General features: G+C 42.9%; 2 protein-coding genes across 6 annotated transcripts in view; both read left to right on the plus strand.

The window, feature by feature from the left end:
- The first annotated feature begins 524 nt into the window (after window positions 1–524).
- Window positions 525–19,181, plus strand: hmgcs1 (3-hydroxy-3-methylglutaryl-CoA synthase 1 (soluble)). Of its 3 annotated transcripts, none has more exons than XM_061293431.1 (11): window positions 526–684; window positions 1,307–1,451; window positions 1,720–2,168; window positions 2,381–2,506; window positions 6,660–6,824; window positions 8,257–8,425; window positions 8,955–9,125; window positions 11,793–11,899; window positions 15,340–15,465; window positions 16,031–16,188; window positions 17,694–19,181. In XM_061293431.1, the coding sequence occupies exons 3-11, from the start codon at window positions 1,721–1,723 to the stop codon at window positions 17,769–17,771; spliced, it is 1,548 nt and encodes a 515-aa protein (XP_061149415.1). In that variant the 5' UTR covers window positions 526–684; window positions 1,307–1,451; window position 1,720; the 3' UTR covers window positions 17,772–19,181. The 3 variants fall into 3 exon arrangements, with proteins under 3 accessions (XP_061149414.1, XP_061149415.1, XP_061149413.1); XM_061293429.1 differs by having other exon boundaries at window positions 1,307–1,381; XM_061293430.1 differs by lacking the exon at window positions 1,307–1,451 and having other exon boundaries at window positions 525–684.
- A 3,832-nt stretch (window positions 19,182–23,013) lies between these two features.
- Window positions 23,014–27,440, plus strand: part of tln1 (talin 1) — a 95,080-nt gene continuing 90,653 nt past the window's right edge. For all 3 annotated transcript variants that reach the window (XM_061292488.1, XM_061292486.1, XM_061292487.1), the window contains exon 1: window positions 23,014–23,184. The gene's annotated coding sequence lies outside the window, so the exon portion shown is untranslated. The remainder of the gene's footprint in view (window positions 23,185–27,440) is intronic.

Consider the following 27,440-nt stretch of genomic DNA (forward strand, 5'->3'; position numbering starts at 1 on the left):
TCTTGTTGTATTTTTTTAGGGGTCCAAAATGTTCCATATCATGTAATGCTCTAGCTAGCTGACTGCAATTGCTGTTTGTTGCGTGGCCTATCAATGGATTGAAAACACTGTTCAACAAAAAAGCTTGAAATAAAATTTAAATTCTGCTCTTAGTGTTTTCCTGTGTAAGTGTAAAAAAATCTTCAGAATGTATTTATAAATATTTTATATAAATAGTATATAAATATATTAATAACTGAAAGGGTCACATTTGACAAGATTTATGAGTATATTCATTTTGAGGTCCCAATTCATTACCGCCACACGAACGTCTCACACGAGACGTTTACAGCTCCCTATGACTACATCTACTTACCGCGCCAGGAATTACGTTCATGCTGTGATTGGTTGTCCCCTCTCACCAGACATCGTGCACTTGATTCTATTGGACTATTGTCATAGCTCTGACGCATGCTTACAGATCTTACTTTCTGATTGGTCATAAAATCTGCGCGCTTGGTAGCACTGCGCGTCTACCAGTGGACCTTCTCATCTGATTGGTCGAAGAGCTTGTGGGTAGCCCATCGGTTACGTTTCTCTGGCATCCTCGTACATAAATACACTTCTGCCGGGTTTGCCGCAACTTAAAATCTACTTCTTACTCAGTCCTAACAAAGTTACATTACTGGCGTTACACTCACACAGGTAAGACATATATGCATACATATATATACATATATATATATTTGAATATACACATGTCTACTGTTAGGCTTGATCGGTTGGATTCTTGTTTATCAATATAGACAGTTACGTTTTCAAACGAGATTGGTCGAACATGGGTATATATGATATTTTTGCATATTGTGAATACTATTTAATGGATGAATTATTAGGAGAAGTTGTAATCTAAGATGTTATCCAAGATGTAACAAAAACGAAGTGAGCTAGCTTGACACAGCGCTAAAGAATGTCCGTCAAATTATTTTGTCCGGGTAGGAAACGACTCTTTACCATCATCAATGAGAGTTTGTCCAAATAAAATTGCACTTAATTGAAGCTCGGTTAAATCTCCTATTCAGAATGTGGTGCTTACCATGAAGCCGTGATAAATGTCAGTGCGTTTCCTACGCTAAGGAGTTAGATGACGGCACTGCCATGAATGACCTATCTTAACTTTAGGCAAATCCCGTTGACCTTTCACCCAGTTTTCTTCATTTTCTTCCTTAGCTTCAGTTTACAAAAGCTATGTGTTTCTTATCTGTGGTTTTTGATAATTGTAGATGGCGTTATTGACGTCGCATTTTTGTCAACTTACTTATTACAGCGATAGCAGTTTTTGTTGCCCATCGAGTTTGAAGCCTTGACAACGATTTTAAGTGCACAGTGATGATGTTATGAGGTGAGGTCAATTATCTCCTTGCTCAGTGGTCATCTTGCTGTATAGCTACATTTTGGCCCTCTGAACAAGGGTATGTACCAGTTACATCTCACGTTTAAAATAAAAGCAATGTAAAAACTTTGCATGTAAATATATTATTAAAAAGTTGCATCTCACATTTAAAATAAAATAATTTTATTTGCAATTGTATTTGCAATTTTATATGTTACACAATCTCAAGAAAATTCAATTGACTTACTGTAAATATTTAAACGTAGTAATTACCTGAGCACTAAATTATCTTCATTTCAATTTATATAACCACAAGTGTAAATGTTAAACCTTCTCAACCTATACAGGATGCCTGGTTCTGCCTCTAACAACTGCTTGGGGCCGTGGCCCAAAGATGTGGGTATCATTGCCATGGAACTGTACTTCCCATCGCAGTATGTGGACCAAGCTGAACTGGAACAGTTTGATGGTGTTACAACTGGCAAATACACAGTGGGCTTGGGTCAAGCCTGCATGGGCTTTTGTTCAGACTGTGAGGATATAAACTCCCTTTGCCTGACAGTGGTCCAAAGACTGATGGAGAAGAACAGCCTGTCTTACAATTCAATTGGTCGTTTGGAAGTTGGCACTGAGAGCATAATCGATAAGTCCAAGTCTGTGAAAACAGTCCTCATGCAGCTGTTTGAGGACTCAGGCAATACTGATGTGGAGGGCATTGACACCACAAATGCCTGTTATGGTGGGACAGCTGCACTTTTCAATGCTGTAAACTGGGTTGAATCCAGCTCATGGGATGGTAAGTGAACACGCTTTGAAAAAAACCACCCACAAACCACACATAACGAGTAGAACAAGTAGTACTTTGATCTTCATTGACAGACAGGTCAATATAATTATCAGGTGAACAATGACGTATTTAATTCTTGATCAAACAGCGCTGCCTTTATTTAATTGCTATTTAGTACACTTTTTTTTTAAAATTTGGTTTATCTTTATTTCTCTCTGCAGGCCGCTATGCGCTAGTTGTAGCCGGCGACATTGCTGTTTATGCCTCAGGAAGTGCCAGACCTACAGGCGGTGCCGGTGCTGTGGCGATGCTCATTGGCCCCAATGCACCTTTGGCCTTTGAACGAGGTCAGAAAGTGTATGAATTTGTTCTTCCGAGACTAACCTAATACTATGATAAGACCTCACTGTGATCAAGTTGAAATAATCTTATCATTTCTTCTATGTAAATACCACCATGATACAGCCATTGCTTTTTTTAGTTAATTTTAGGTAAATAGTGTTCCCTCACTACGGTTCAGTTGTTGAAGATTCACTATATTTTCATATGTGACCATAACTTCGAGTTTAACTTGCTATTTGAATTGAGTGGAATTGAAGAGGTATTTGAAGTACAATGATCCCTCGCTACTTCGCGTTTCGTTTATCGCAGCTTCACTACATCGCGGATTTTTTTTCCAAATTAAAAACACATTTAAAAATCAAAATAAAACTTCTAAATTGAGGAAACATGTGTCTAACCTTTAGGACATTGTAGTATCGCTCCAAATGTTCTTTTACATTCCTTTAGAAGTCCATTTTCGCCTATGAGCACAATCGCGAATTAGCATCTTTCCACTAACTCGTTAGCCTGCCCAGTACTTCTTGTTGGTGACCGTACTCAGGGCTCGAAGCTTATTTTTTGCCCAAGTTGCCCTCGGGCAAGTTGGAGAAAATTTTACTTGCCCGAAACAAAATTTTACTTGCCCGAATTTTTTTGGAGTGGATTTTTACTTGCCCGACACGGAAACAAGCTCTGCTGGTGCGCAGGCGCAGAAGAGCCAGGGGTGAGGGAGCATGCATTTAATTACGAAGCGCTTTGCCGTTATCAATGTATTGCAGACTTACACGAGAAACTAACCGCTCCCTAGAAAACAAAATGTCGGACCAGAAGCGGCAGAGGTTGCGAGAAATTATGCACAAAATCGTCTTTTTACAGCTTGAAAACATGGTATTATGGCAGGGCAAGTTCGGGCAAGTGAGGAAAAATTCTACTTGCCCGTCTGCCATCGCTACTTGCCCCGGGCAATCGTTAGTTTCGAGCCCTGGTACTTTGCGGATTTCACGTATTGCGGGTGGTTTTTGGAACCAATTATCCACGATAAACGAGGGATTACTGTATTCTCCCCACCGACTCACGACGTCTCGAGTCAAGGTCAGCAGCACACCGTCCCCACTGTACAGTGTTAACAGTGCATCGCTTCCCCCTCCTGAGGCGCCGCATGGTGGACCAGAATTTTCTCAAAGCCGTCCGGAAGTCATTTTACATGGCCTCACTGAACTCCTCCCACACTTTGGTTTTTGCCTCAGCAACCGCTGAAGCCGCATTCGGCTTGGCCATCTGGTACCTGTCGGATGTTTCTGGCCAAAACGGCCCGATGGACTCCACCTTCAGCTTGACGGCATCCCTTACCGCCGGTGTCCACCCGCGGGTTCTGGGGTTGTCGCCACGACAGGCACAACCTTACGACCACTGCTTCGGTCGCCCGCCTCAACAATGGAGGCCCGGAACATGGTCCACTCGGACTCAATATATCCCGGATGTGGGAAAAGCTCTGCCGGAGGTGAAGCTCTTTCCCAAAGGATATTGTGACAGACGTTCCCAGCAGACCCTCACAGTACGTTTGGGTCTGCCATGTCGGATCGGCATCTTCCCCTTCCATCGGAGCCAACCCATCACCTGGTTGTGATCAGTTGACAGCTCCACCCCTCTCGTCAGTTGAGTGTCCAAAACATGCGGCCACAAATCCGATGACATGACTACAATCAATTTCGATCATCGAACTGCGGCCTCGAGTGTCCTGGTGCCAGGTGCACACATGGACACCCTTATGCTTGAACATGGTGTTCATTATGGACAATCCATGTAGAGTACAGAAGTCCAGGAAAAGAACACCGCTTGGGTTCTGATCGGGAACACCGCTCGGGTTCTGATCGGGGGGCTTCCCTCTCAATCATGCCCTTCCAGGTCTCACTGTCATTGCCCACGTGAGCATTGCAGTCACCCAGCAGAGCGATGGAGTCCCCAGAAGAAGCGCTCTCCAGCACTTCTTCCAAGGACTCCAAAAAGGGTGGGGTGGGTCCTCTGAGCTGCCATTTGGTGCATAGACACAAACAACAATCAGAACCCGTCCCCCTACCCAAAAGCGGAGGGAGGCTACCCTCTCGTTCACCGAGGTGACCCCAATGTGCGGGCGCCCAGCCGGGGAGCAATAAGTATGCCCATACCTGCTCGGCGCCTCTCATTGTGGGCAACTCCAGAGTGGAAGGGAGTCCAGCTCCTCTCAAGAGGACTTGTACCAAAACCCAAACTGTGTATGGAGGCAAGTCTGATGTCTAATTGGGACTTTTCTGCCTCACACACCAGCTCCAGGCCTGGCTCCAGAAGGGGGCTCCGGTGGCCCGCGTCTGGGCAAGGGAGAACGAAATCCATTTTTATTAATCATCATCATGGATCTGTGAGCCGTGCTTTGTCACCTAGGTGACCGTGCCAGGGCATTAAGCCCCAGACAACTTGGCTCCTAGGATCCTTAGGACACGCAAAACCCCTCCACCAAGATAAGGGGGGGATAGATGAATAAAATGCATTATTAGTGCTTTCAAATTCAGAAGGTATGACATTTAACCTCAAATTGGTTAAAGACAACAATACTCTCAAAATATACATATACTTATACTGCAACTATTTTCATATTTTCATGACTATATTTTCAATTAAGATTATAATGCTTGCTAGCCAGAGCCTGAGCTGCAATGTGCTTGTTCACAAAGTGAATTGGTGACCAGAGCACAAGTGAATAACATTGACCGTCACTTACCGTTTTTTTCCATGTATAATGCACCCCCATGTATAATACGCACCCTAAAAATGGCATGTTGATGCTGGAAAAAACCCTGTACCCATGTATAATACGCACCCAAATTTTGACTCCTACTTAATTCCGTAAACGTAAAATTATTTCAGAAAAAAGATCATCTTTGGGAACAACCGGATGTTATTCTGCCGGTCAGTATCACTGCGCATGCGCTAGCAAACTCAATAGCGAAGAAGAAATGTTTCGAATTTGTGTAGGGTACATTGTGACAGCAAACGAGCAAGTGATCGAGCAAGCGTCTGATACGAGAGCATTGTGTTCGAATGGAGCGTGTTTGAAGTGAACAGCAGAGAAGAAAGCGCATCTGTAATGGCGGCCTCCATATGATATCCGGATAAAAAAAATAAAAAATAATTGTACCCATGTATAATGCGCACCCCAGATTATAGGACAATAAATTAGTTATATTTTGCGCATTATACATGGGAAAAAAACGTACCTGTTCCATGTGGAAACTTGGGACACCTCTGTTCTGTCAGAGTACGAAATAATGTTTTTTTTTTTTATAGATAGATAGATAGATAGATCTTTATTTGTCATTGTAACATGTACAACGAAATTTAAAAAGTGCCAACCGATCCGCGCATGAGCTAAAAAAATAAACAGAATAAATAGAATAAAAGATTTAAAAAATACAGGCTAAAACCCACAGAAGAAGAACATACACAGGCATAATCATTTACGTTTAGCTGCATTCAATGTGACTACCGCTGTAGGGTAAAAACTGTTGGCAAATCTGCTAGTCCTTGACCTAATTGCTCTGTAGCGTCTGCCTGATGGCAACAGTTCGAAAAGGGAGTGGCCAGGGTGGGAACTGTCCTTCAGAATGTTCTGTGTTTTTTTTGAGACAGCGGGTTCTGTGTAGCTCTTCCAGTGTGGGGAGAAGGCAGCCAATGATCTTCTGTGCTGTGTTGATGACCCCTTGGAGTTTTTTCCTCTGAGCAGCAGTGCAGCTGGAGTACCAAACACATATGCAGTATGTTAGTGCTTTCTATGGAGCAGCGATAGAAGGACACCAGCAGTCTTTGTGTAATGCTGTGTCTCCTCAGCACCCTTAAGAAGTAAAGTCTCTGCGACCCAATTTTGGGTCCTGGCCCACCAGTTGAGAATCCCTGCCTTATACTGATTCTGTAAGACTGTCAAGGTTTTGAAAAAATCTCTTGGGTTACTCATTTAGGTTGAGTATTGGATAGATGGTCATATACCCACCGACTCATACATTTAATGTTTGTTTTCTTTCAAAATTGACAAAGTTCAGACACTATTTTCTAGAGTTGTGGTTCTCACAGTTATTAAATGGCTTTTGTCATTTTAGCAGTGAAATCTGTGTGTTCTCTTAATGAGGGTGTACATTGTGTCTTCCATAGGTCTGCGAGGAACCCACATGCAGCATGCATACGACTTCTACAAACCTAACCTCATGTCAGAGTATCCTGTGGTAGATGGCAAGCTATCTATTGAGTGCTACCTGAGTGCTTTGGATCGCTGCTACTCTGTGTACCGGAATAAGATCCATGCTCAGTGGCAAAGAGGTTGGTTATATGTGTTTTCACTGTTCATAATAAAGTTAAGGCTACCAACATTCAATTTTTATAAAAAAAATCACGTTGTCTCGTTTTGTTTTGAGCTTGATCATATATGTACATGACAGACTAAACAAGTCTATTAAAACTGAAGCATGTGGTTAAACTATGTGAGCAGGCAAACAAAGTGGAATCCCACACCTTTAGCATAATATGGTTTCGGTTTTTGGTGGATTAGGTTTGGAAACTGTTTCTCATATGATTAAAAAGTAGATCCAGGGTAAAACCGTTTTGTTGAACTGTATAAAAAGGCAGTTTTTAATTGACTCGTTTAACAGTGTCGAAAATATAGAAATCAGTAAAACACTGTTGATATTAAAATTCATAAACAACATATACTCTTAAACACTTTTAAACTGCAATTTTTATGAATAGAGAAAGTGAAGCTTGCGCATACTTAAGAAAATCCATTGTGTATATATTTTTCATGTTGAATCTGGTCATACTTTTCCAAAATGGCTCACATAAACGCCATACGAAGCATACAAAAGCAAAGTGTGCAGTGTTAGTCCTTTTTTCTTGTAGACTTTAAACAAACAAAATTAAGACAATTGAAACATGCATGTACTTTTTTCTTTTTAATAAATCATGGATGAAAACGTCAAATGAAAAAAAACACTGAAAAGTAGTCGGGGTCTGGGGGCCGCATGCCCCACTAGGGGGGCCTGTGCCCCACTAGGGGGGCCTGTGCCCCCCCCCGCCCCCCACTTGCCGCAGGGGGCCAGGGGCCGCAGGCCCCCCCCAATGGGGGCCGCAGTGGGCCAAGCGCTACAGGCCCCCATTGGGGGCTGCAGGGGCCACAGGCCTCTATTGGAGGCCACAGGGCCCGCAGGGGGCCAGGGGCAACACACCGGAGGGGGCTGAGGGGGAAAAGCTCCCTGGAAACTCCTGGATTTTGGCAGTATAGCAACCCCAAAACCATTAATTTCATCACTCAATTTCAACAGTTTTGTTAGTTTTGTTAGGCAATTGAGTAGGCAAATGATGTGACGAAAGTAGCGCCAAAATGCTGCAGAAAATAAGCTGGCTGTTGTCGCAATACTGCTGCCAGACGCCCCCCCCCGCATATAAAAGCAATTTTGTTAACGGATCTATACGATTCACGAAAATGATACTCCCAAGGGAAAAAAACACGGACATCCGGGGATCCGCGCTAGAGTCTCATCCCTGATAAATTGCTTATTAATCATATATGAACTCTGTCGGCAGATAGTCGATAGTTCAGTGCAAAAAATGTGGTTTAGGACATTCCTAGTAAATAAGTTATTAAAAGGTTCAATTTGATTTATTTTACCACTTATATTATATTCACAGACAAATCAAGGAGTACTTCTGAAATAGAGGAATATTGTTTTTAAAGCTTTTCCCCTTTGCATGATAGAGGATTCGGAGAAGCGCTTTTCTTTGGAGGACTTTGGGTTTCTTGTCTTCCACTCACCGTACTGCAAGCTGGTGCAGAAGTCATTGGCCAGATTGATGCTGAACGACTTTCTGAACCACCCCTGCCCAAACACTGAGACGGGCCCCTTCAGTGGCCTTGATGCTTTCAGGTAAAATGACAACGAAACTAGCTGGACAGGGGGACATGATTATTTAGACAGAGAATCTGTCAGCCCTTACCTATTTAAATTGAAAACTAACTCTACTAAAGCTTATGTGTTCAGTACATTGATGGATTAAAACGGGCCCCTTCAGTGGCCTTGATGCTTTCAGGTAAAATGACAACGAAACTAGCTGGACAGGGGGACATGATTATTTAGACAGAGAATCTGTCAGCCCTTACCTATTTAAATTGAAAACTAACTCTACTAAAGCTTATGTGTTCAGTACATTGATGGATTAAAAACACAACTTTGCATGTTACTGTAGGTTTGCCAAAATAATTTTTTTGAACATGTAATTGCATCAGCTTATATTATGCAAGATCTTATTGTTTATACTTGTCTTAGATACTAGATCTATTTATCTAAGCCTAATTCTAAGACTTAGAATATTTAACGTTTTGGCATTTCTAGTGTCTATCATTTCATCAGACTTGTGCTGTGTGTTCTCTCCAATACATTTTTGTTCTTTTGGCAGAGACGTAAAGCCAGAAGACACCTACTTTGACCGGGATGTTGAGAAGGCCTTCATGAAGGCCAGTGCTGACTTGTTTGAGAGAAAGACCAAGCTGTCTTTGCTCATATCCAACCTGAACGGAAATATGTATACCCCCTCAGTCTACGGCTGCTTGGCATCAGTCATCGCACAGTATGTCTCAATATTTGAGTTTTGTTTTGACTTGCATGCACCAGGTGCTATTATAATGTCAGCAGGAAATAGACATATTAAAACTACCGTATTTTCTGCACGATCGTTTGATTGACATACAGGTAAGCCTGTCGGGAGGCAATCACAGTGAACCGCACATGCGCAATAGACAGTGACCACACACCCTCACAGCAGCTTTTTGGCTGCGCATACACAAACCCGCCACCAAAGCTAACAAGCTAATCAAGGCATTACGCATCAATGCACACACTCGCTTTTTTTCTTTTAAACTAAAGAAAGGTTACGACCATCAGAAATGAGTGGGGTTGCTGGACCAAGTAAGAAGCCAAATTGTATCACTTTCATACGGAATGGGAGTTGGAGTTTTTTTACCTCATTGACTGGGGTGACATTCCCTTTACACAACTCCATCTTGTGGATGCAGACCGCAACCCCAGTTTGATGCAGTAGCATCTAATGTGCCTTTTAATCTGGTGCGCCCTATATATAAAAACATTTCCAAAATTAAAAAAAATCAATGAAGGTGCGTTTTATAATCCAGTGTGCCTTATAGTGCAGAAAATACATTAACAAGCAGCTTTTGTTTTAGTGAGAAATTATTAGACATTGTCCTCAACTGATGATTAGCTGTGTATCAAAACTGTTGGCCCTACCTTTTGAATGATGTTATTCTAGTAGAATGTCTGGAGAGAAAAAAAATCTGTTCCAGGATTTGACCATCCTTCTCCCAAAGGAAACAATGAAAATAGAAGTTTTCCGGACGGCATCGTGACATGTATTGTGTAACATAAGAAAATGCAGGCTTGAGTTCAAGCACCAATGCATTATGTTTGTGGAAGTCATCTTGCCTTGTGCATGTGACTTTTACTTTGTGGCATTAAGTGGCATGCATTTAAAAATCTTACCCCTGTTAACAATTAAACACTAAAAATAAAAGCGACAAATCATATGGGGACTCAAATGTCATCATCCTGCACATCAACCTTTTTTTGTCATAACTTTGAATGTATTTGGATGTTGATTAATAGGGGTGTAAATCGCGGGGTTTGTCACGATACGATATCATATCGATACAAAGAATCACGATACGATATTTGCCGATATCTTAAAGCCTGCTGTGATTCATTCACGATATAGTGCTCTACGATCGATATGGAACAATATCCTGATTTATAACAATTCATACGCAAAATCAACAAGGTACTGCAAACTCTTTATTTAGGAAATTACAAAGTGCTTCCAAACCAATGACTTAAAGCCCAAAGGCGAGCAAATTTCCTCGTCTTCGTGGACACTAGCCATAGCACCAGCCCAGAAGCCGCGTAGTTGTCGGCTCCCCTTTCACGTGCCTGCTCTGCTCACAACACAACACGCCGCGCACTGCTCCCGGAAAGAGGAAGCAAGCAACAATGAACTGGATTTCAAAATAAAGTCACGTCTAATGTCCGAGGTCAAAAACTGGCGATATAGATCGATGTTTACGTTTAGCATCGATGCCAACAAATCGTAGAGCATTATATCGATTAATCGATGTGTATCGATGAATCGTTACACCTCTATTGATTAACATTATGCGTTTCTTAAAATTGTAAAATGCAGCACCTCTGTTCAATATTATGTTAAATTATTTACTGTAATTTCTGGACTATAAACCACACTTGATTATTAGATGTACTAGCTATAATTAGGGGAAAATCTTGTTTTGTTCATATATGAGCCGCAAGTCATAGGCCGCAAGTGTTTTAATGTTTAATTATCATTTGTAAGAGAATATTATACACAAAAAAGATTGTCAGGAAAGAGATGGTGCTTTGGGGACGCATACCTTTTAACATAACGTTTATTGACAGGAGGTTTATTGAGTGGAAGGAGCTCTGCAAACATGCATACATCTCAGCGACGACCATAAATAAATAAAAGGGTACCACTTACAGGGGTAAATTTGGCAATGATAGATACACGTAAAGCTCCGGAGAAATGACCAGGGAAAAAAAATACTGAAAAGGGTGACGTCACAAGATGTCATCAACAATAGCCCGGTGCCCTCTAGTGGCCAAAAGAAAGCTCTACAGTAAACGCAGTAGCTCTATTGCTTTTGTTAAGAGCCAAATCGACTACATTTAACTTAAAAGTGGCATCATATACATTTATTTTTCCCCACATAATGAGGGTTTGTGTATAAAAACTTTCTTCCTCTAATAATGTCCGTCTTGATCTCGTTCTGTCTCTTGTTCGTGTCGATTGTGCGGCACTGTTTGCCTGGCGGACAGACATCCGATTAACACACCACTCTTCTCCCCGGTGGCCATGTGTCTGGTCGCCTATCCCTCCATCCAGCAAAGTGGTGCCACACAAAAGCGATCCACAACCTTTTTACTAACGAATGTGTATTAGACGTCACAAAAATCACGAAAAATCCATAGCTACGTTACACCGGACTACAAGCCGCAGGGTTCAAACCTTGTGCAAAAAGTAGCGGCTTAAAGTCCAGAAAATCTCTGTGCATATTCTCTTACAAATGATAATTAAAGATGAAAACACCTGCGACTTATATATGAACAAAACAAGATTTTCTCCTAAATTTAGCTGGTGCAGCTTATAGTCCAGAAATTACGGTAAATACAATCTTTCCCTTCTATATTGTAGACACACATCTTCACAAATGGCAGGTCAGAGGATTGGAGTCTTCTCCTATGGATCAGGATTTGCTGCAACCCTCTATTCTCTCAGGGTCTCGCAGGACCACACACCTGGTGAGTTTCTCACTTGTCTTACACAAAATCAATTGTGATTGTATTACAAATTTAGAGCAATATAAATATTTTTATATTTTTTTATATATTATATGAAAGAATGAAGTTAGACTATGTAGATAACATCAAATTATTAACACAACATACATGAATTGTAATGCCCTTTGCCAAAAAATAAATAAAAAAATGCTCAAATTTTTTCCAGCATTCCACACCAACAACAAATCAGTTTTTGGGACTTGACTCAAAATTCTTTTCAGGATTACCCACCCAAACAATTTTATGCTTAAGCAACGAAGGGGTCGGGTGCAGTGTAAGCTGGGCAGCGGCCAAAGGCAGGGACCTTGGAGGTCTGATCCCCGGCTGCAGAAGCTGGCTCTTGGGACATGGAATGTCACCTCTCTGGCTGGAAAGGAGCCCAAGCTGGTGTGCGAGGCAAAAAAGTTCCGACTAGACATAGTCGGACTTGCCTCCATGCACAGTTTGGGTTCCGGTACAAGCCCTCTCGAGAGGGGCTGGACTCTCTTCCACTCTGGAGTCACCCACGGTGAGAGGCGTCGAGCAGGTGTGGGTATACTTATTGCCCCCCGGCTGGGCGCCTGCACATTGGGGGTCACCCCGGTGAACGAGAGGGTAGCCTCCCTCCGCCTTCGGGTGGGGGGACAGGTCCTGACTGTTGTTTGTGTCTATGCACCAAACGGCAGCTCAGAGTACTCACCCTTCTTGGAGTCCCTGGAGGAAGTGCTGGAGAGCCCTCCTTCTGGGGACTCCATCAGTCTATTGGGTGACTTCAATGCTCACGTGGGCAATGACAGTGAGACCTGGAAGGGCGTGATTGGGAGGAATGGTCCCCCCGATCTGAACCAGAGCGGTGTTCTATTATTGGACTTCTGTGCTCGACACAGATTTTCTATAATGAACACCATGTTCAAACATAAGGGTGTCCATGTGTGCACTTGGCACCAGGACACCCTAGGCCGCAGTTCGATGATCGACTTTGTAGTCGTGTCATCGGATTTGCAGACGCATGTTTTGGACACTCGGGCGAAGAGAGGGGCGGAGCTGTCAACTGATAACCACCTGGTGGTGGGTTGGCTCCGATGGTGGGGGAAGATGCCCGTCCGACCTGGCAGACCCAAACGCTCTGTAAGGGTCTGCTGGGAACGTCTGGCAGAATCCCCTGTCAGGAAGAGCTTCAACTCCCACCTTCGTCAGAGCTTTTCCCACGTCCCGGGGGAAGCGGGGGACATTGAGTCTGAGTGGACCTTGTTCCGCGCCTCCATTGTTGAGGCGGCCGACCGGAGCTGTGGCCGTAAGGTCATTGGTGCCTGTCGTGGCGGCAATCGCCGAACCCGCTGGTGGACACCGGCGGTAAGGGATGCCGTCAAGCTGAAGAAGGAGTCCTATCAGGCCGTTTTGGCCTGCGGGACTCCGAAGGCAGCTGACAGGTACCAGATGGCCAATTGGAACGCGGCTTCGGCGGTTGCTGAGGCAAAAACCCGGGCGTGGGAGGAGTTTGGTGAGGCCATGGAGAATGACTTCCGGACGGCTTTGAGGAAATTCTGGTCCAACATCCGGCGTCTCAGGAGGGGGAAGCAGTGCAACGTCAACGCTGTTTACAGTGGGGATGGCGTGCTGCTGACCTCAACTCGGGACGTCATGTGCCGGTGGGGAGAATACTTCGAAGACCTCCTCAATTCCACCTACACGCCTTCCATTGTGGAAGCAGGGCCTGGGGAGTCTGAGGCGGACTCTCCAATCTCTGGGGTCGAAGTCACTGAGGTAGTTAAAAAACTCCTTGGTGGCAAGGATGAGATCCGCCCGGAGTTCTTAAGGGCTCTGGATGTTGTGGGGCTGTCATGGCTGACACGCCTCTACAACATTGCGTGGACATCGGGGACAGTGCCTCTGGATTGGCAGACTGGGGTGGTGGTTCCCCTCTTTAAGAAGGGGGACCGGAGGGTGTGTTCCAATTACAGGGGAATTACACTCCTCAGCCTCCCTGGTAAGGTCTATTCAGGGGTGCTGGAGAGGAGGGTCCGTCGGGAGGTCAAACCTCGGATTCAGGAGGAGCAGTGTGGCTTTCGTCCTGGCCGTGGAACAGTGGACCAGCTCTTCACCCTCAGCAGGATCCTCGAGGGTGCATGGGAGTTCACCCAACCAGTTCACATGTGTTTTGTGGACTTGGAGAAGGCTTTCGACCGTGTCCCTCGGGAGGTTCTGTGGTGGGTGCTTCGGGAGTACGGGGTACCGAGCCAACTGATAAGGGTGGTTCGGTCTCTGTATCACCGATGCCAGAGTTTGGTCCGCATTTCCGGCAGTAAGTCGGATTCGTTCCCAGTGAGGGTTGGACTCCGCCAAGGCTGCCCTTTGTTGCCGATTCTGTTCATAATTTTTATGGACAGAATTTCTAAGCTCAGCCGAGGCGTTGAGGGGGTCTGGTTTGGGGACCTCAGCATCGCGTCTCTGCTTTTTGCAGACGACGTGGTGCTGTTGGCTTCTTCAGGCTGTGATCTCCAGCTCTCACTGGAGCGGTTCGCAGCCGAGTGTGAAGCGGTCGGGATGAGGGTCAGCACCTCCAAATCAGAGTCCATTGTCGTCGATCGGAAAAGCGTGGAATGCCCTCTCCGGATCAGGGATGAGATCCTGCCCCAAGTGGAGGAGTTTAAGTATCTTGGGGTCTTGTTCACGAGTGAGGGGAGGATGGAACGCGAGATCGACAGGCGGATCGGTGCAGCGTCGGCAGTAATGCGGACTCTGTACCGATCCGTCGTGGTAAAGAGAGAGCTGAGCCAAAAGGCAAAGCTCTCAATTTACCGGTCGATTTACGCTCCTACCCTCACCTATGGTCACGAGCCATGGGTCGTGACCGAAAGAACGAGGTCCCGGATACAAGTGGCCGAAATGAGTTTTCTCCGCAGGATGTCCGGGCTCTCCCTTAGAGATAGGATGAGAAGCTCGGTCATCCGGGAGCGACTCGGAGTAGAGTCGCTACTCCTCCACGTTGAGAGGAGCCAGATGAGGTGGCTCGGGCATCTCATAAGGATGCCTCATGGACGCCTCCCTGGGGAGGTGTTCCGGGCATGTCCCACCGGTAGGAGACCCCGGGGACGACCCAGGACGCGCTGGAGAGAGTATGTCTGTCAGCTGGCCTGGGAACGCCTTGGGATCCCCCGGGATGAGCTAGATGAAGTGGCTGGGGAGAGGGAAGTCTGTGAGTCCCTCCTGAAGCTGCTGCCCCCGCGACCCGACCCTGGATAAGCGGAAGAAGATGGATGGATGGATGGATATATATATATATTTTTTTTTTTCTTTTTGGCATATAGTGTGTATATGTATATATATATATATATATATATATATATATATATATATATATATATATATATATATATATATATATATTTTTTTTTTTTAAGTAGACTTTCTCCTGCACCTAGGTTCTGCTCTTGACAAACTTATCTGTAGTATGAGTGACCTCAAGGTCAGGTTGGAGTCAAGGAAGAAGGTTTCACCTGCTGTCTTCGCTGAAAACATGAAGCTCAGAGAAGAGACCCACCACTTAGGTATGAAATTTCCGACGTTCATGTTGAACATTGAATATAAACAGTGCTGAAAATAAAAGCATGCCAAAATATTCCTTGGCCAGATTCAAAAAGCAATTACATTAGGCGTATAATTTATTAAGTGTCCAATGATTTTAAAACTAATTGAATCGTGATTTTCTTCCCTCAATATTTTGATGGTGATTTAATATATTAAGTCTCTTTCCATTTTCCACAGTCAATAAATTAATTTATTGTACAATAAATATCAGACTTGCACACACGCGCGGGGGCGCGCGCACACACACACACACACACACACACACACACACACACACACACGCTCTACTCAGTTCTGGAACTAAGGTACTGTACAGAGGGCATGTAAGTGGACTAAATCCTATTAGCCGTTGATTCCGGCATCCTTTTGGTTCTGAGTTGGTTAAATCGAGGTTCCACTGTAGTGCAAAATGGTTTGTATGGCAATGTGCTGAAACACTTGACTATGGTTGCTCTTTGCTTTATTGTTTCGGAACAGCTTGTCCAAATGTGTGTTTATTTTTCTGTCGTGCTTTAAATCTACCAGCCAGCTACATCCCTCGTGGCTCTGTGGAGGATCTGTTTCCAGGCACTTGGTATTTGACACGAGTGGATGAGAAACACCGTAGGGAATATGCCAGGAGACCTCTGGACAATGACCTGCCTTCAGAGCCAGAGCGTGTTCGCTGCAGCACTGCCACTGAGGTACACATTCTATCCCAAGACTTCTGTATCAAGTCTTCAAAGCTAGCATGAATATTTACCGTATTTTCTGGACTATAAATTGCTCCGGAGAACAAGTCGCACCAGCCATAAAATGCGTAATAAAGAAGAAAAAAATATATCTATAAGTCGCACCGGAGTACAAGTCGCATTTTTGGGGGAACTTTATTTGACAAAAGAAGGTTTGGTTCTGTCACTCAAGACTAGTACCAGCTCAGTGGCCTAGTGGTAGAGTGTCCGCCCTGAGACTGGAAGGTTTTGGGTTCAAACCCCGGCCGGGTCATACCAAAGACTATAAAAATGGGACCCATTGCCTCCCTGCTTGGCACTCTGCATTAAGGGTTGGAATTGGGGGGTTAGATCACCAACTGATTCCCGAGCGCGGCACTGCTGCTGCTCACTGCTCCCCTCTCCCCCAGGGGATGGATTAAAATCACACGGGGATGGGTTAAATGCAGAGGACAAATTTCACCACACCCAGATGTGTGTGTGACGATCATTGGGACTTTAACTTTTAACTTAACTTTGTTTGCTGTCACAATGTACCCTACACAAATCCGAAACATTTCTTCGCTATTGAGGTTGCTAGCGCATGCGCAGTGATACTGACCGGCAGAATAACATCCGGTTGTTCCCAAAGATGATCTTTTTTCTGAAATAATTTTACGTTCACGGACTTAAGTAGGAGTCAAAATTTGGGTGCGTATTATACATGGGTACAGGCTTTTTTCCAGCATCAACATGCCATTTTTAGGGTGAGTATTATACATGGGGGCGGATTATACATGGAAAAAATGGTAGTTATTTAAAATATAGTTTATATATCGTTGTATGGGCCTGTGGAATAATTTGAACTGCGGCGCGGCATACGGCATTGTTGACAAAGGACGATCGATAAAAGACGAGAAATTTGATCGATGGATTTAATGATTTGGAGTGAGACAAATTGTTTGATAATATTGTTGTTTATGTGATAGTTATTTAAAATATAGTTTATATATCGTTGTATGGGCCTGTGGAATAATTTGAACTGCGGCGCGGCACACGGCATTGTTGACAAAGGACGATCAATGGATTTAATGAATTGGAGTGACACAGATGGTTTTATATATATATATAAACGTCTCATTTATGTAATAGTTTTTTTTAAATAACTGAATGTTACGTCAGGCCCGTTCTCAGCTCCTCGTTTGTGTTTGTCACGTTAGCATACCGTATTGTTTAGCCTGTTGTTGCTTGTTCATGTCTGTTCTTGGTGTTGGATTTTGTCGAATAAATTGGCCCCCAAAATGCGACTTATACTCCGGAGCGATATGGTTTTTTTTTTTTCACATTTTTGGGCATTTTATGGCTGGTGCGATTTATACTCCGGAGCGACTTATAGTCCGAAAATTACGGTGCATTTTTCAACTACAGTTCAGTTATATTAAGGTATAGTAAATGTGCATTTTAGGACTAAAACCTAAGCTTTTGATCTGGCATTCTAGCACATCCCGAGTCCAGCCAAGAAGATGCCGCGCATCCCTGTGGCCACATCCAACGCTGACAATGGCATCAGCAACTGAGAGCTCTCAGCTCTTTGTCAAGGTATCGAGGTCCAGTAATTTGGAGACGGTGCAAATACTAAGCGGTCAAAAGGCCAATGGGTCATTGGTCTTGCAGCACACCTCGTGAACAGCGTTCACAGCTGCTGAACTGCCTGTGACTTGCCCATCCTTACCTAGTAGACACACCTTTTCAAAGTGGACCATGTATTTCACAACATCAAAGATTGTTAGGAAAACTTAATTTAATACATTTTTAGATATTTTTATTTGGCCGTACAGACTGTTATGACTAGCATCACGTACCAGAGTATTTTAAAAGAAGGTTTTTACACACGTGCATGTGTGGCATTAGTCATATTGGCTCAACAGCAGCCAACCCTAATCACGCCTTTTTATGTATATGTTTTCAATTGTACCTACATTAATATTTCCATATATTTTTTTGCAATTTCAGTTTAATTATAGCCTGCACTCATTGGGTTATAGATATAACATGACATTGCACTCTTACGGAAACACTAATTTGATAATAGCTTATTTGGTAGTGTCATTTAGGAGAATCATCATCTACCATCTTTAATTAATTCATCTTATTTTTTATTATTATAATATACAAGAAGATGAACGATAATCATTGTATTATATAATTATTATAAAAATAATTATTAACTATTACTTCACACTGTGAACTGAATCTTTAGTTAGTCTTCTGCCATGCCACTCTACACAGCAAGTACCTGCTAATTATGATTGAAACCAGAAAAAGACTAAATTGTTTTGAGTCAATGTCGTTTTGCATTAGTTGTGTTTCAGTGTTTTTGTGCTTCACTTGTTGTCATGTTTGTTGACAGGAAGCTCAACCTAAATAATTGCGTTTTGAACTTGCAGTGACCATCATTTCAGTGTACGTCTTTTTCATAAGTCATTTGAAGTTCTTTTTTCATCTGTGTCGCTCTGGTTTTATTCCTGTTAAATCTTGATTAAAATATCCAGCATTGGCATAAATATGACTCAGGTATAAACCATGGCAAACACAATTCTTGGAAATGAATGGGGGTTTGGCGAATTAGACGGTTGTTGAAAGTTAGAAGCCTTATTTCAATTATGTATCAAATGTAAACACAATTTGTCTCCTTACTGTATGTACAAAAATTCTCAGTTGTAAAGTCGGTTTGTGCCTCTCCACACACGCTAACGTCACAAATGCAGTGTGGCTATGTTTTGCGAGTGTGACTGTAATGTAGTAATGGAATATGAGGCTTGCCTAAGAAGTCACACGATCTTAAAATTTGACGGTATTGTACAGTAAAAGCTGTAAAAATTTATGCATTGTAGATAGGAGCGAGTGGATGTTATCTGAGATTTATTTTTATTCATATTGTTCCTGTAAATCTTAAGCAAATAAAAATAAATTAATACTGTATTCACCGTTTGCTGTTGGCTGTTTTCACTTCAATTGGTCTCCTCACACTAAAGACTTATTTTTAAGTACTGTACTTTGAATGTTTTTTCCTCTCTAATTTTCCAAATCCAATGCATGCAACTGAATATGCTACATAATTTGGGATCAGTATTATTTACTGTAAATGAACTGGTAATACAATTCACAGGTATACTCTAGACCAGGGGTCACCAACCCGGTACCCGCGGGCACCAGGTCGCCCGCGGCGACCACATCAGTCGCCCGCAGCGACCACATCAGTCGGCCATAGGCCAGTTCTAAAAAAAGCACTACAGTACACTGGTGAAGTGACTGGGGACGTCCGTCTGCTCAATGACCTTAACCGCTTCTTTGCTCGCTTCGACGCTCAGAACAGCACTTGCCCACTCCCCCTTCACACGAGCTGCCCCTGTGCCTCTCCGCCGACAGCGTGAGGAGGGCGCTTGCCGCTATCAACATCCGTAAGGCGGCGGGCCCTGACAACATCCCGGGTCGAGCGCTGAAGGACTGCGCTGGTGAGCTGAAGGATGTCTTCACAGACATCTTTAACACTTCCCTGCAGCAGGCCATCGTCCCGTCGTGTTTCAAAGCTGCCACCATCGTACCTGTGCCGAAGAACCCTGCTCCGTCCTGCTTCAATGACTACCGCCCCGTGGCACTCACGCCCATCATCATGAAGTGCTTTGAGCAGCTTGTCATGGAGCACATCCGTTCCGTTCTCCCCCCCACCATTGACCTGTTCCAGTTTGCGTACCGAGCCAAGCGGTCCTCTGAGGATGCCATCTGCTCTGCCCTCCACTCGGCCCTCACCCACCTGGAGAGAAGGGACTCGTATGTGAGATTGCTGTTTGTGGACTTCAGTTCTGCCTTCAACACCATTGTGCCACAACGTCTCATCAGCAAACTTGACAAGCTGGGCCTCAGTACCTATCTCTGCAACTGGCTACTGGACTTCCTCTGTCAGAGGCCACAGGTGGTACGTGTTGGCGACAAGATCTCCGCCAGCATCACGCTGAGCACAGGGGCCCCCCAAGGCTGCGTGCTCAGTCCGCTACTCTTCACCCTCCTGACGCATGACTGCATTGCAACCCGCAGTGACAACCGCATAGTAAAGTTTGCTGACGACACGACTGGTGGGTCTCATCACCAAGGGAGACGAGACTCAGTACAGGCTGGAGGTTGACCTTCTGACCACGTGGTGCAAGGACAACAACCTCCTGCTGAACGTCGACAAGACCAAGGAGGTTGTTGTTGACTTCCGGAAGGGTCACACCCAACACCTGCCGCTGACCATCGACGGTGCTGTGGTGGAGAGAGTGAGCAGCGGCAAGTTCCTGGGGGTGCACATCAGTGAGGATCTCTCCTGGTCCACCAACACCGCATCACTGACGAAGAAGGCCCAGCGCCGCCTGTACTTTCTGCGGGAACTCAGGCGAGTGAGCGCTTCTCCGGCCGTCATGACTACATTTTACCGTGGCACCATTGAGAGCGTCCTCTCCAGCTGTATTGCTGTTTGGGGTGGTAGCTGCACTGACTACAACATGAAGGCCCTGCAGCGCATAGTGAACACAGCTGGTAAGATTATTGGTGCTTCACTCCCCTCCTTGTAAGACATTTACATCTCCCAGCTCACCCGCAAGGCGACCACAATTGTGAGTGATGTGAGTCACCCCGCTCATGATGTGAGTCACCCCGCTCACTCTTTGTTTGATCTGCCCTCTGGGAAGAGGTATAGAAGCCTGCGCTCCCGCACCACCAGACTCACCAACAGCTTCATACTCCAGGCTGTTAGGATCCTGAACTCGCTTCCCCTTTCTGCGTAGCGTCCTGTACTTTTGCCCTACGCTTACTGTCTGCTGTATGCACACTGGCTCCGTTTGGCTCCGTTTTGCTCCTCTTATTTATTGTGTTATCTGTTTATTTATTATTTATTCATCATTCTTATTTATTGTTTGTGCCTTCTTGTTTGTATATTGTGTCGTTTACTTGTATGTCTATCGTGTAATATGTCTCGTCACCGTAGGATAGGGAAAACGTAATTTCGGTTTCTTTGTGTGTCTTGACATATGAAGGGATTGACAATAAAGCTGACTTTGACTTTGAAGAGGATGCAATGCCAGGCTTCCCACTAACATTGATTTTCAGTGTCTTCACATACAATATCATTAATAAAAATATAAAATTAAAGGTACACTGTGTAACTTTATTTCAGTAGCTCCCAACTTCAAAAAGGTTGGTGACCCCTTCCCAACAAGGTGTGTACACAAGGTGCATGGAAAAATCTAATAATTTATTTCCCAAATCAATACCCTGTGGCATAGCAACATGTGTTGGGTGTTTCATTAAAGCTCAGATCGTGAGAGATCGGACAGTACAGCCAAATGCAAAGTGAAGCTGTCTTTATTGTGGAGGGAGAGGGGAACGCTGGAGGGCAGAAGCGGTGATCGGGCGAGGCTGCGCTCGTCGAGGCTGGATAGGCGGGTGGCAAGCCAGGGGAAGGAGCTGGCGGCTGGACTTCGCACTGGCGAGGACTGGACGTGGCGGACGGGTGATCTCCAAGGAGAGCAACTGTGGAAGGGACCGGTGTTCACGGAGACATCACGAGACAAGATGACAAGCATTGTCGCACTGGCTGCGCTAATATAGCGCTCCCAATCAGCCCGCGACAGGTGACAGCGATCCTGGTGACAAGGTGGCGTGGCTGGACCACACTGGTGCGTGACACAGATGACTGATGAATATCTGCTGTTAGAGTTGATCTGAAAATTCTTCTGTATTTTGTTCATAATATTTAAAGATGTTCATTTAAAGGGGACTTCAAAGGAGTGATTTTTTCAATGGTAATTTGTTTATGGTAAATGTCAGAGTCAGCTTTATCGTGAATTCCTTCATGCCAAGACACACAAAGAAATCGAAATTACGTTTCCTCCATCCCACGGTGACGAGACCAGTACACGAGTAACATACAAGTAAACAACGGGGGAGAGAGTTCAGGACCCCAAAAGCCTGGAGATCACAAAGGAGCTATACACAGTAATAACAGGTAGTAATAACATGTAACTCCTTTATCACTTTTTAATAATACACATAATAAAAATGATATATGGTAGTATATCAGTAAAAATGAAATAAGGTAGATTTTTTTGGGGGGGGGCGATAGAAGAATGGGTCCATAGTTGGCAGTCTGTTTACATAGTCATAAAGCAGTACGGACCGAACAGCTCAGCGTCCTCTTTGGGTCCCCAAATTAGTTACAGATTTTTCTAAATCAAGAGGTTAAAAAAGCGAGGTCACATTTTTTCTCATATAAATTACTATTTGGAAAGAATTTATGCATCTGTATTTTTTATTTATTTTAGGTGCCTTACTATCTCAAATTAGATGATCGTTTAGCTATTTTCCTTGACAACGTAGCATCTGTATTTTTTATTTATTTTAGGTGCCTTACTATCTCAAATTAGATTATCGTTTAGCTATTTTCCTTGACAACGTAGCAAAAAAAGTTATTGTATTTCAAAATGTTGGTGTCTAAATTGCCATTTTTGGAACGACGTTGTCATTTGAGATGTTATCTGAGCACTTCCCCTACATACCGCGAGATGGCACAAAAGTAATGAACCTCGTGCAGCACTTTGGACGTTCCATATAATCTTAGATGATTTGTTTTGGTATAGCAAAACAGAATCGCTATCACTAACGTAGTATTACATTTATTTTGTTTGACAGTCACAGATTAGCTTTAGATCTGGCCTCCTGATCTGATGAGACACCACCCGTCCCAATGCAGTCATGCAGTATGCATCCAGGGAGGAGTTTGCAGCCACCACTACCCTGAGCGGATAGGGAGGGGAAGTTACAAAAAAAGGTCGCCAACTGCCCATTCTCGCTGCTCAAACTTGCTCTGTTTCTTGGATTAATTGAAGTCACCAGAAAATCGTTTAATTGAAATTCCAAGGGACCTGTCGGTGGCACTGTTAACAGCGCGCTCAGGTAGGATTTATGTTTTTAACTTTGAAAAGTTTCCACCGTTCTTGCAAGTCTTCGACGTCACCAGAGATTCGGCGTGGAAACGAAATAAAAAGTTAGTGACGCTGATTTGTTTATCAGCGGTATTTGTTGCAGTCAAAAATTTATCGTGTGGGTATATCTTTAATTCTTAAATAGTTTCCACTTCTACGCAGCGGCGTGCAGTTCTCATGGATGGCTAGTGGAAGTGGCTAACTGCGCCTTTCCTCTTCGTTCTCATACGTAGCAGGACGGCCGCACTCGTACGCTGAAGAGACCACCGAGTTATGACGTGTGCAGACTTATATAGAGAAAGCGAAGACTTATTCAATTGTAGTAGTAGTGGGATGACGAGTGTGTCTTATGTGGGTGTTGTGGGAATTCCTGTTGTTCCGTATTTCCACCTCGTTTTCTCCTTTTGAGACCTTGTGTTTGGAGAACCGGGAATAAATGACCAGCTAGCATTATTTCATTTGGGTTGAAATAAACTGAGCCTAGGGCGCGTTGTGCTTGAGACAGGACAAAGTTTATAGCCTCTGGGTGTCAATTCTAGCACGGCTATGTTGAGAGGGTGTGACAACTGTGGAGGAATTTGCGTTCATTAATCTCTACTTTGATTCATAGTCATTGGGGCTAATAGGCAGGTTTGTCAAAACCTTGTATGGGCATGTTGCATAAACACACTTTGGTGTTCTCTTCATTATTTATTTACTGTATCAATATCATAATTCCACTTATCACAGTAATAAATAACATCAGCATTGAGGTGGTTATTTCTCAAAAAGAATTTAGGCTGCAGCTCACCCAGTTTGCTCTGATCTGTTTCCCGACAGCCTTCTGTAAACTGAAGAGCGTTTTATCGATGAACATGCATCTAGTTTGATTCCTCATTGAACAGCAAAGCAAGCATTGATACTATCGTCTTTTGAATTAGAATCTTTTACCACCATTTTAAATCTCAAACTAAAACACTTCACCGCTTTCATTCGTGGCCTAAAATAACCACGTCGATAACATGCACATTATGTGACTTGTTGGCACGAGTAGTGTTGGCTGTTTTGCAGGGTAGTGGATAGGAAGAACCCACCTTGGATACTCAGTCTGACTTTGTTTACATGCACAATTTTATAGGATTACTGATGTGTGATCTCCCCTTTTCACACCTTTTTTGGGTGAAATTCCAGTTTTTATCTAGTGAGCATAACAATCTTTTTCCAATCCATGTCTGCCTACGTGTACTGTACAGTGGCTTGGTGGAGGTTCCTCAAAGTAGAGGGGCTTGTTGCAACTTGCTTCTTGCAAGTATGGAACAAGCAGAGTGGTAAAAGGGATCATTTTACATCTCTTTGCAATTTGTCTGTGGGCATTTACTTTAAACTATTGGCTTTTTGAAGACGATGTAGTTCACAGGTACAGTAAAATCTTAATTCCGGGGAATTGGGGAACGAAAGGGTTAGTCCAGAAGAGTGGATTGTCGGTAACATTGAAATTGAAGGGTTTTTTTGTTTTGTTTTTCCCCGTAACCCAAGAATACCCAGTACAGAACAAAATGATTGTTTTTCCAAACTTACCTTGTTTTTGCTGAGGGTCGTGGATCTGGTCTCATTCATGAGCCCCAATGTTAATGCTTACCTTTTTCACCTCCATTATGATTAGATGCCATGTGTAAGGGCTATACAAAAAACAAGTGTACACTGTCTAAAAAATAGCATACTCAAGAAACGTGTGCCTGACTAGCATCTTAGTAAAAAAATAGGCGTAGTACCGTTTTATGAAAAAGTTGTAATAATAATAATAAGAGTTCTAAAAATATATTTACAGTATTGTACCTTGTTATACATTTTTTATAATAAGAGTTCTAAAAAACACATTTACAGTATGTACACTTGTACTTTGTTATAAAAAAGTTGTTATAATAATACATTATGTATACTTTAGCTACACAGACACACACACACACACACACACACAGGTATCATATTTATATTTATATTATTTATACATTATTTTCTGTCGTTTATACTACGTATTAATATAGTACATATTTACATATTTGAAGCTATTATTTAATGTTCTAACGATAACATAATGCACTTTTATGGTTTAATTAAAAGCGGTATGTGAAAATCCGCGAAGTACTGTCAGCCTCTCATTTTTAACATACATACATTTTTTGTGTATCAATAAGTGTATATTAAACTTTAATATAAGTGTATATTAAACTTTAATATACACTTATTGATACACAAAAAATGTATGTATGTTAAAAATGAGAGGCTGACAGTACTTCGCGGATTTTCACATATCGCGGGTGGTCTTGGAACCAATTATCCGCAATAAACAAGGGGTTACTGTATAGGATTTTTTTTAAACAACAAACTAAAGAACTTTAGCTTTTATTTAGCACATAACATAAATAAAATGTTCTCTTTTAGAATTAAAGTACAAGATGCCTACCTTAAATAAAATACTTCTGGCAAAAATACATTGAATTACATTTACAAAAATGTGCAAACTTTGTATTGTTTTAAAGTCAACTTTAAAGCGTTGTAGCCTTAGGAATAAGTGAATAATGCCAGCTTTTTCCACTGTATGTAGGAATGCTTGGTCTTTAGCGATATCCATACTTCAGTGATTGCGGTCTATCATGCCCCTTTCATGGTTAACTGCTTTTTAGCTGGAGTTTTTGGCTGACACGGTCTAGTTCCCGTCGTAATGCTTGGCATTTCTCCCACTCGACTGGATGATATCAGTTCCATAGTCACTTTCAAAACATGGAAGTGTATTAAAGGTATCTGAATTAATAGATTGCTCAACAATAAATTGATTACTAATCGGCTCATATTTTATCAATCGAGTCATGCCCGATGACTCCTGGGATAGGCTTCAGCACGCCTGTGACGCCCGTGGGAACAAGCGGTGGATGGATGGGTAGTTTAGAGCCATTTTTTAAGCAAGATTCACCTAATATTCTGATACCAGGCCCTTCAAAGTTATAATTCTTGGATTTCTCCAGCTCTTCATAAAAGCAGACCTTTTTGTTTAGTTTTTTTAAATCACAAAATAGTACAAAATAAACAAAACAATAATAAATTAATAAATAGTAAATGAGGAATTGTTGTTAACACACTTTAGCACAAATGAAATTGCGATCATTCAATTAATCAATGGGGTAGTTGATAGAATATTACATTTTAAAAATATTCAATTGTGACTAGTCTCAAATATTAATTATTTGCCCAGTCACTTGTTATACTACTTGATGACCAGACTTAAATCCACACATCAGGAGTCCTGTACCACGAACAATGTATCTGTTTGCAGCAAAGAGATGAGGCCAAGAGATGGTTGATCAATAACCTCTTGTAAAAAAGAATGTTCTGCATGCTCTCTTGTCCATGCACTCTGCATGCTAAGACAAGTGGTAGTTGATCAATAACCTCTTGTAAAAAATATTGTTGTGCATGCTCTCTTGTGCATGCACTGCTGCATGCATATCATTTTGTAGCTGCTGTTTTAATGACATACACAACAAACTAGCATGGCTTGAAACTGAAGTTCTAAATGATCTTTCTCGCATACGACGAAGCTTCCTTGTGCAAAGTACAGAGTAGTCATTGTTTTTTTGTTTTTTTATTCAGTTGAGGCTTGCCGAAATTGAAGACTGCTTTTATTTATTGCTATTGTTCATCTGCTACCAGGCTCTGCCTGTTCCTGTAAAGCTCAGCTTTTCTACCTTATCCAAAATAAAGAACAAAAGCTGTCTTTGGGTGTGTGGAATCCCCCATAGAATAACGACAGAAAGATTGTCATTGATGTTTTGAGATTATTCTGAACATTGTCGTGGACAATTTTCAGATGCATAAAGGAAGTGACATGCATATATATATCTTTTGTCCTGTCAGCAGACTTTGCTGCCAAAGCCATCAGCCATGAAAAGCAAAACAAGTCTAGTGTTGTTGTGACTTTTGGCTTGTCACGTTAGGGTTAACCTCTTCTATTCAAGTGTGTATCTCACTTGTGTCCACTTTCAATGTCAGACAAAAATGTCACTTTTAACCATAGAGTTGCATTGTTCTTAGACAAGAAATATGCCTGAGCACAAATGACCAACTCAAAATGCACGTCTTCACATTGAGGTCATTGTGGTCCTGGTGGTAATTTCACATCAAGTTGCTATGAAACTTGTAGTACATTCAACTTCCTACCTCTTTGAGTGTGCATAAAATACATTAGTATTC

The sequence above is a fragment of the Syngnathus typhle genome, linkage group LG12 (genome assembly GCF_033458585.1).
Source record: "Syngnathus typhle isolate RoL2023-S1 ecotype Sweden linkage group LG12, RoL_Styp_1.0, whole genome shotgun sequence".
NCBI classification, from domain to species: domain Eukaryota; kingdom Metazoa; phylum Chordata; class Actinopteri; order Syngnathiformes; family Syngnathidae; genus Syngnathus; species Syngnathus typhle.

What these genes read in the sequence shown, in the direction of transcription:
- hmgcs1 (XM_061293429.1), top strand. An exon ending in AGTGGCCTTGATGCTTTCAG is followed by an intron (nt 8,426 to 8,954) that starts GTAAAATGACAA and finishes TTCTTTTGGCAG; the next exon opens with AGACGTAAAGCCAGAAGACA. An exon ending in CTCGCAGGACCACACACCTG is followed by an intron (nt 11,900 to 15,339) that starts GTGAGTTTCTCA and finishes TCCTGCACCTAG; the next exon opens with GTTCTGCTCTTGACAAACTT.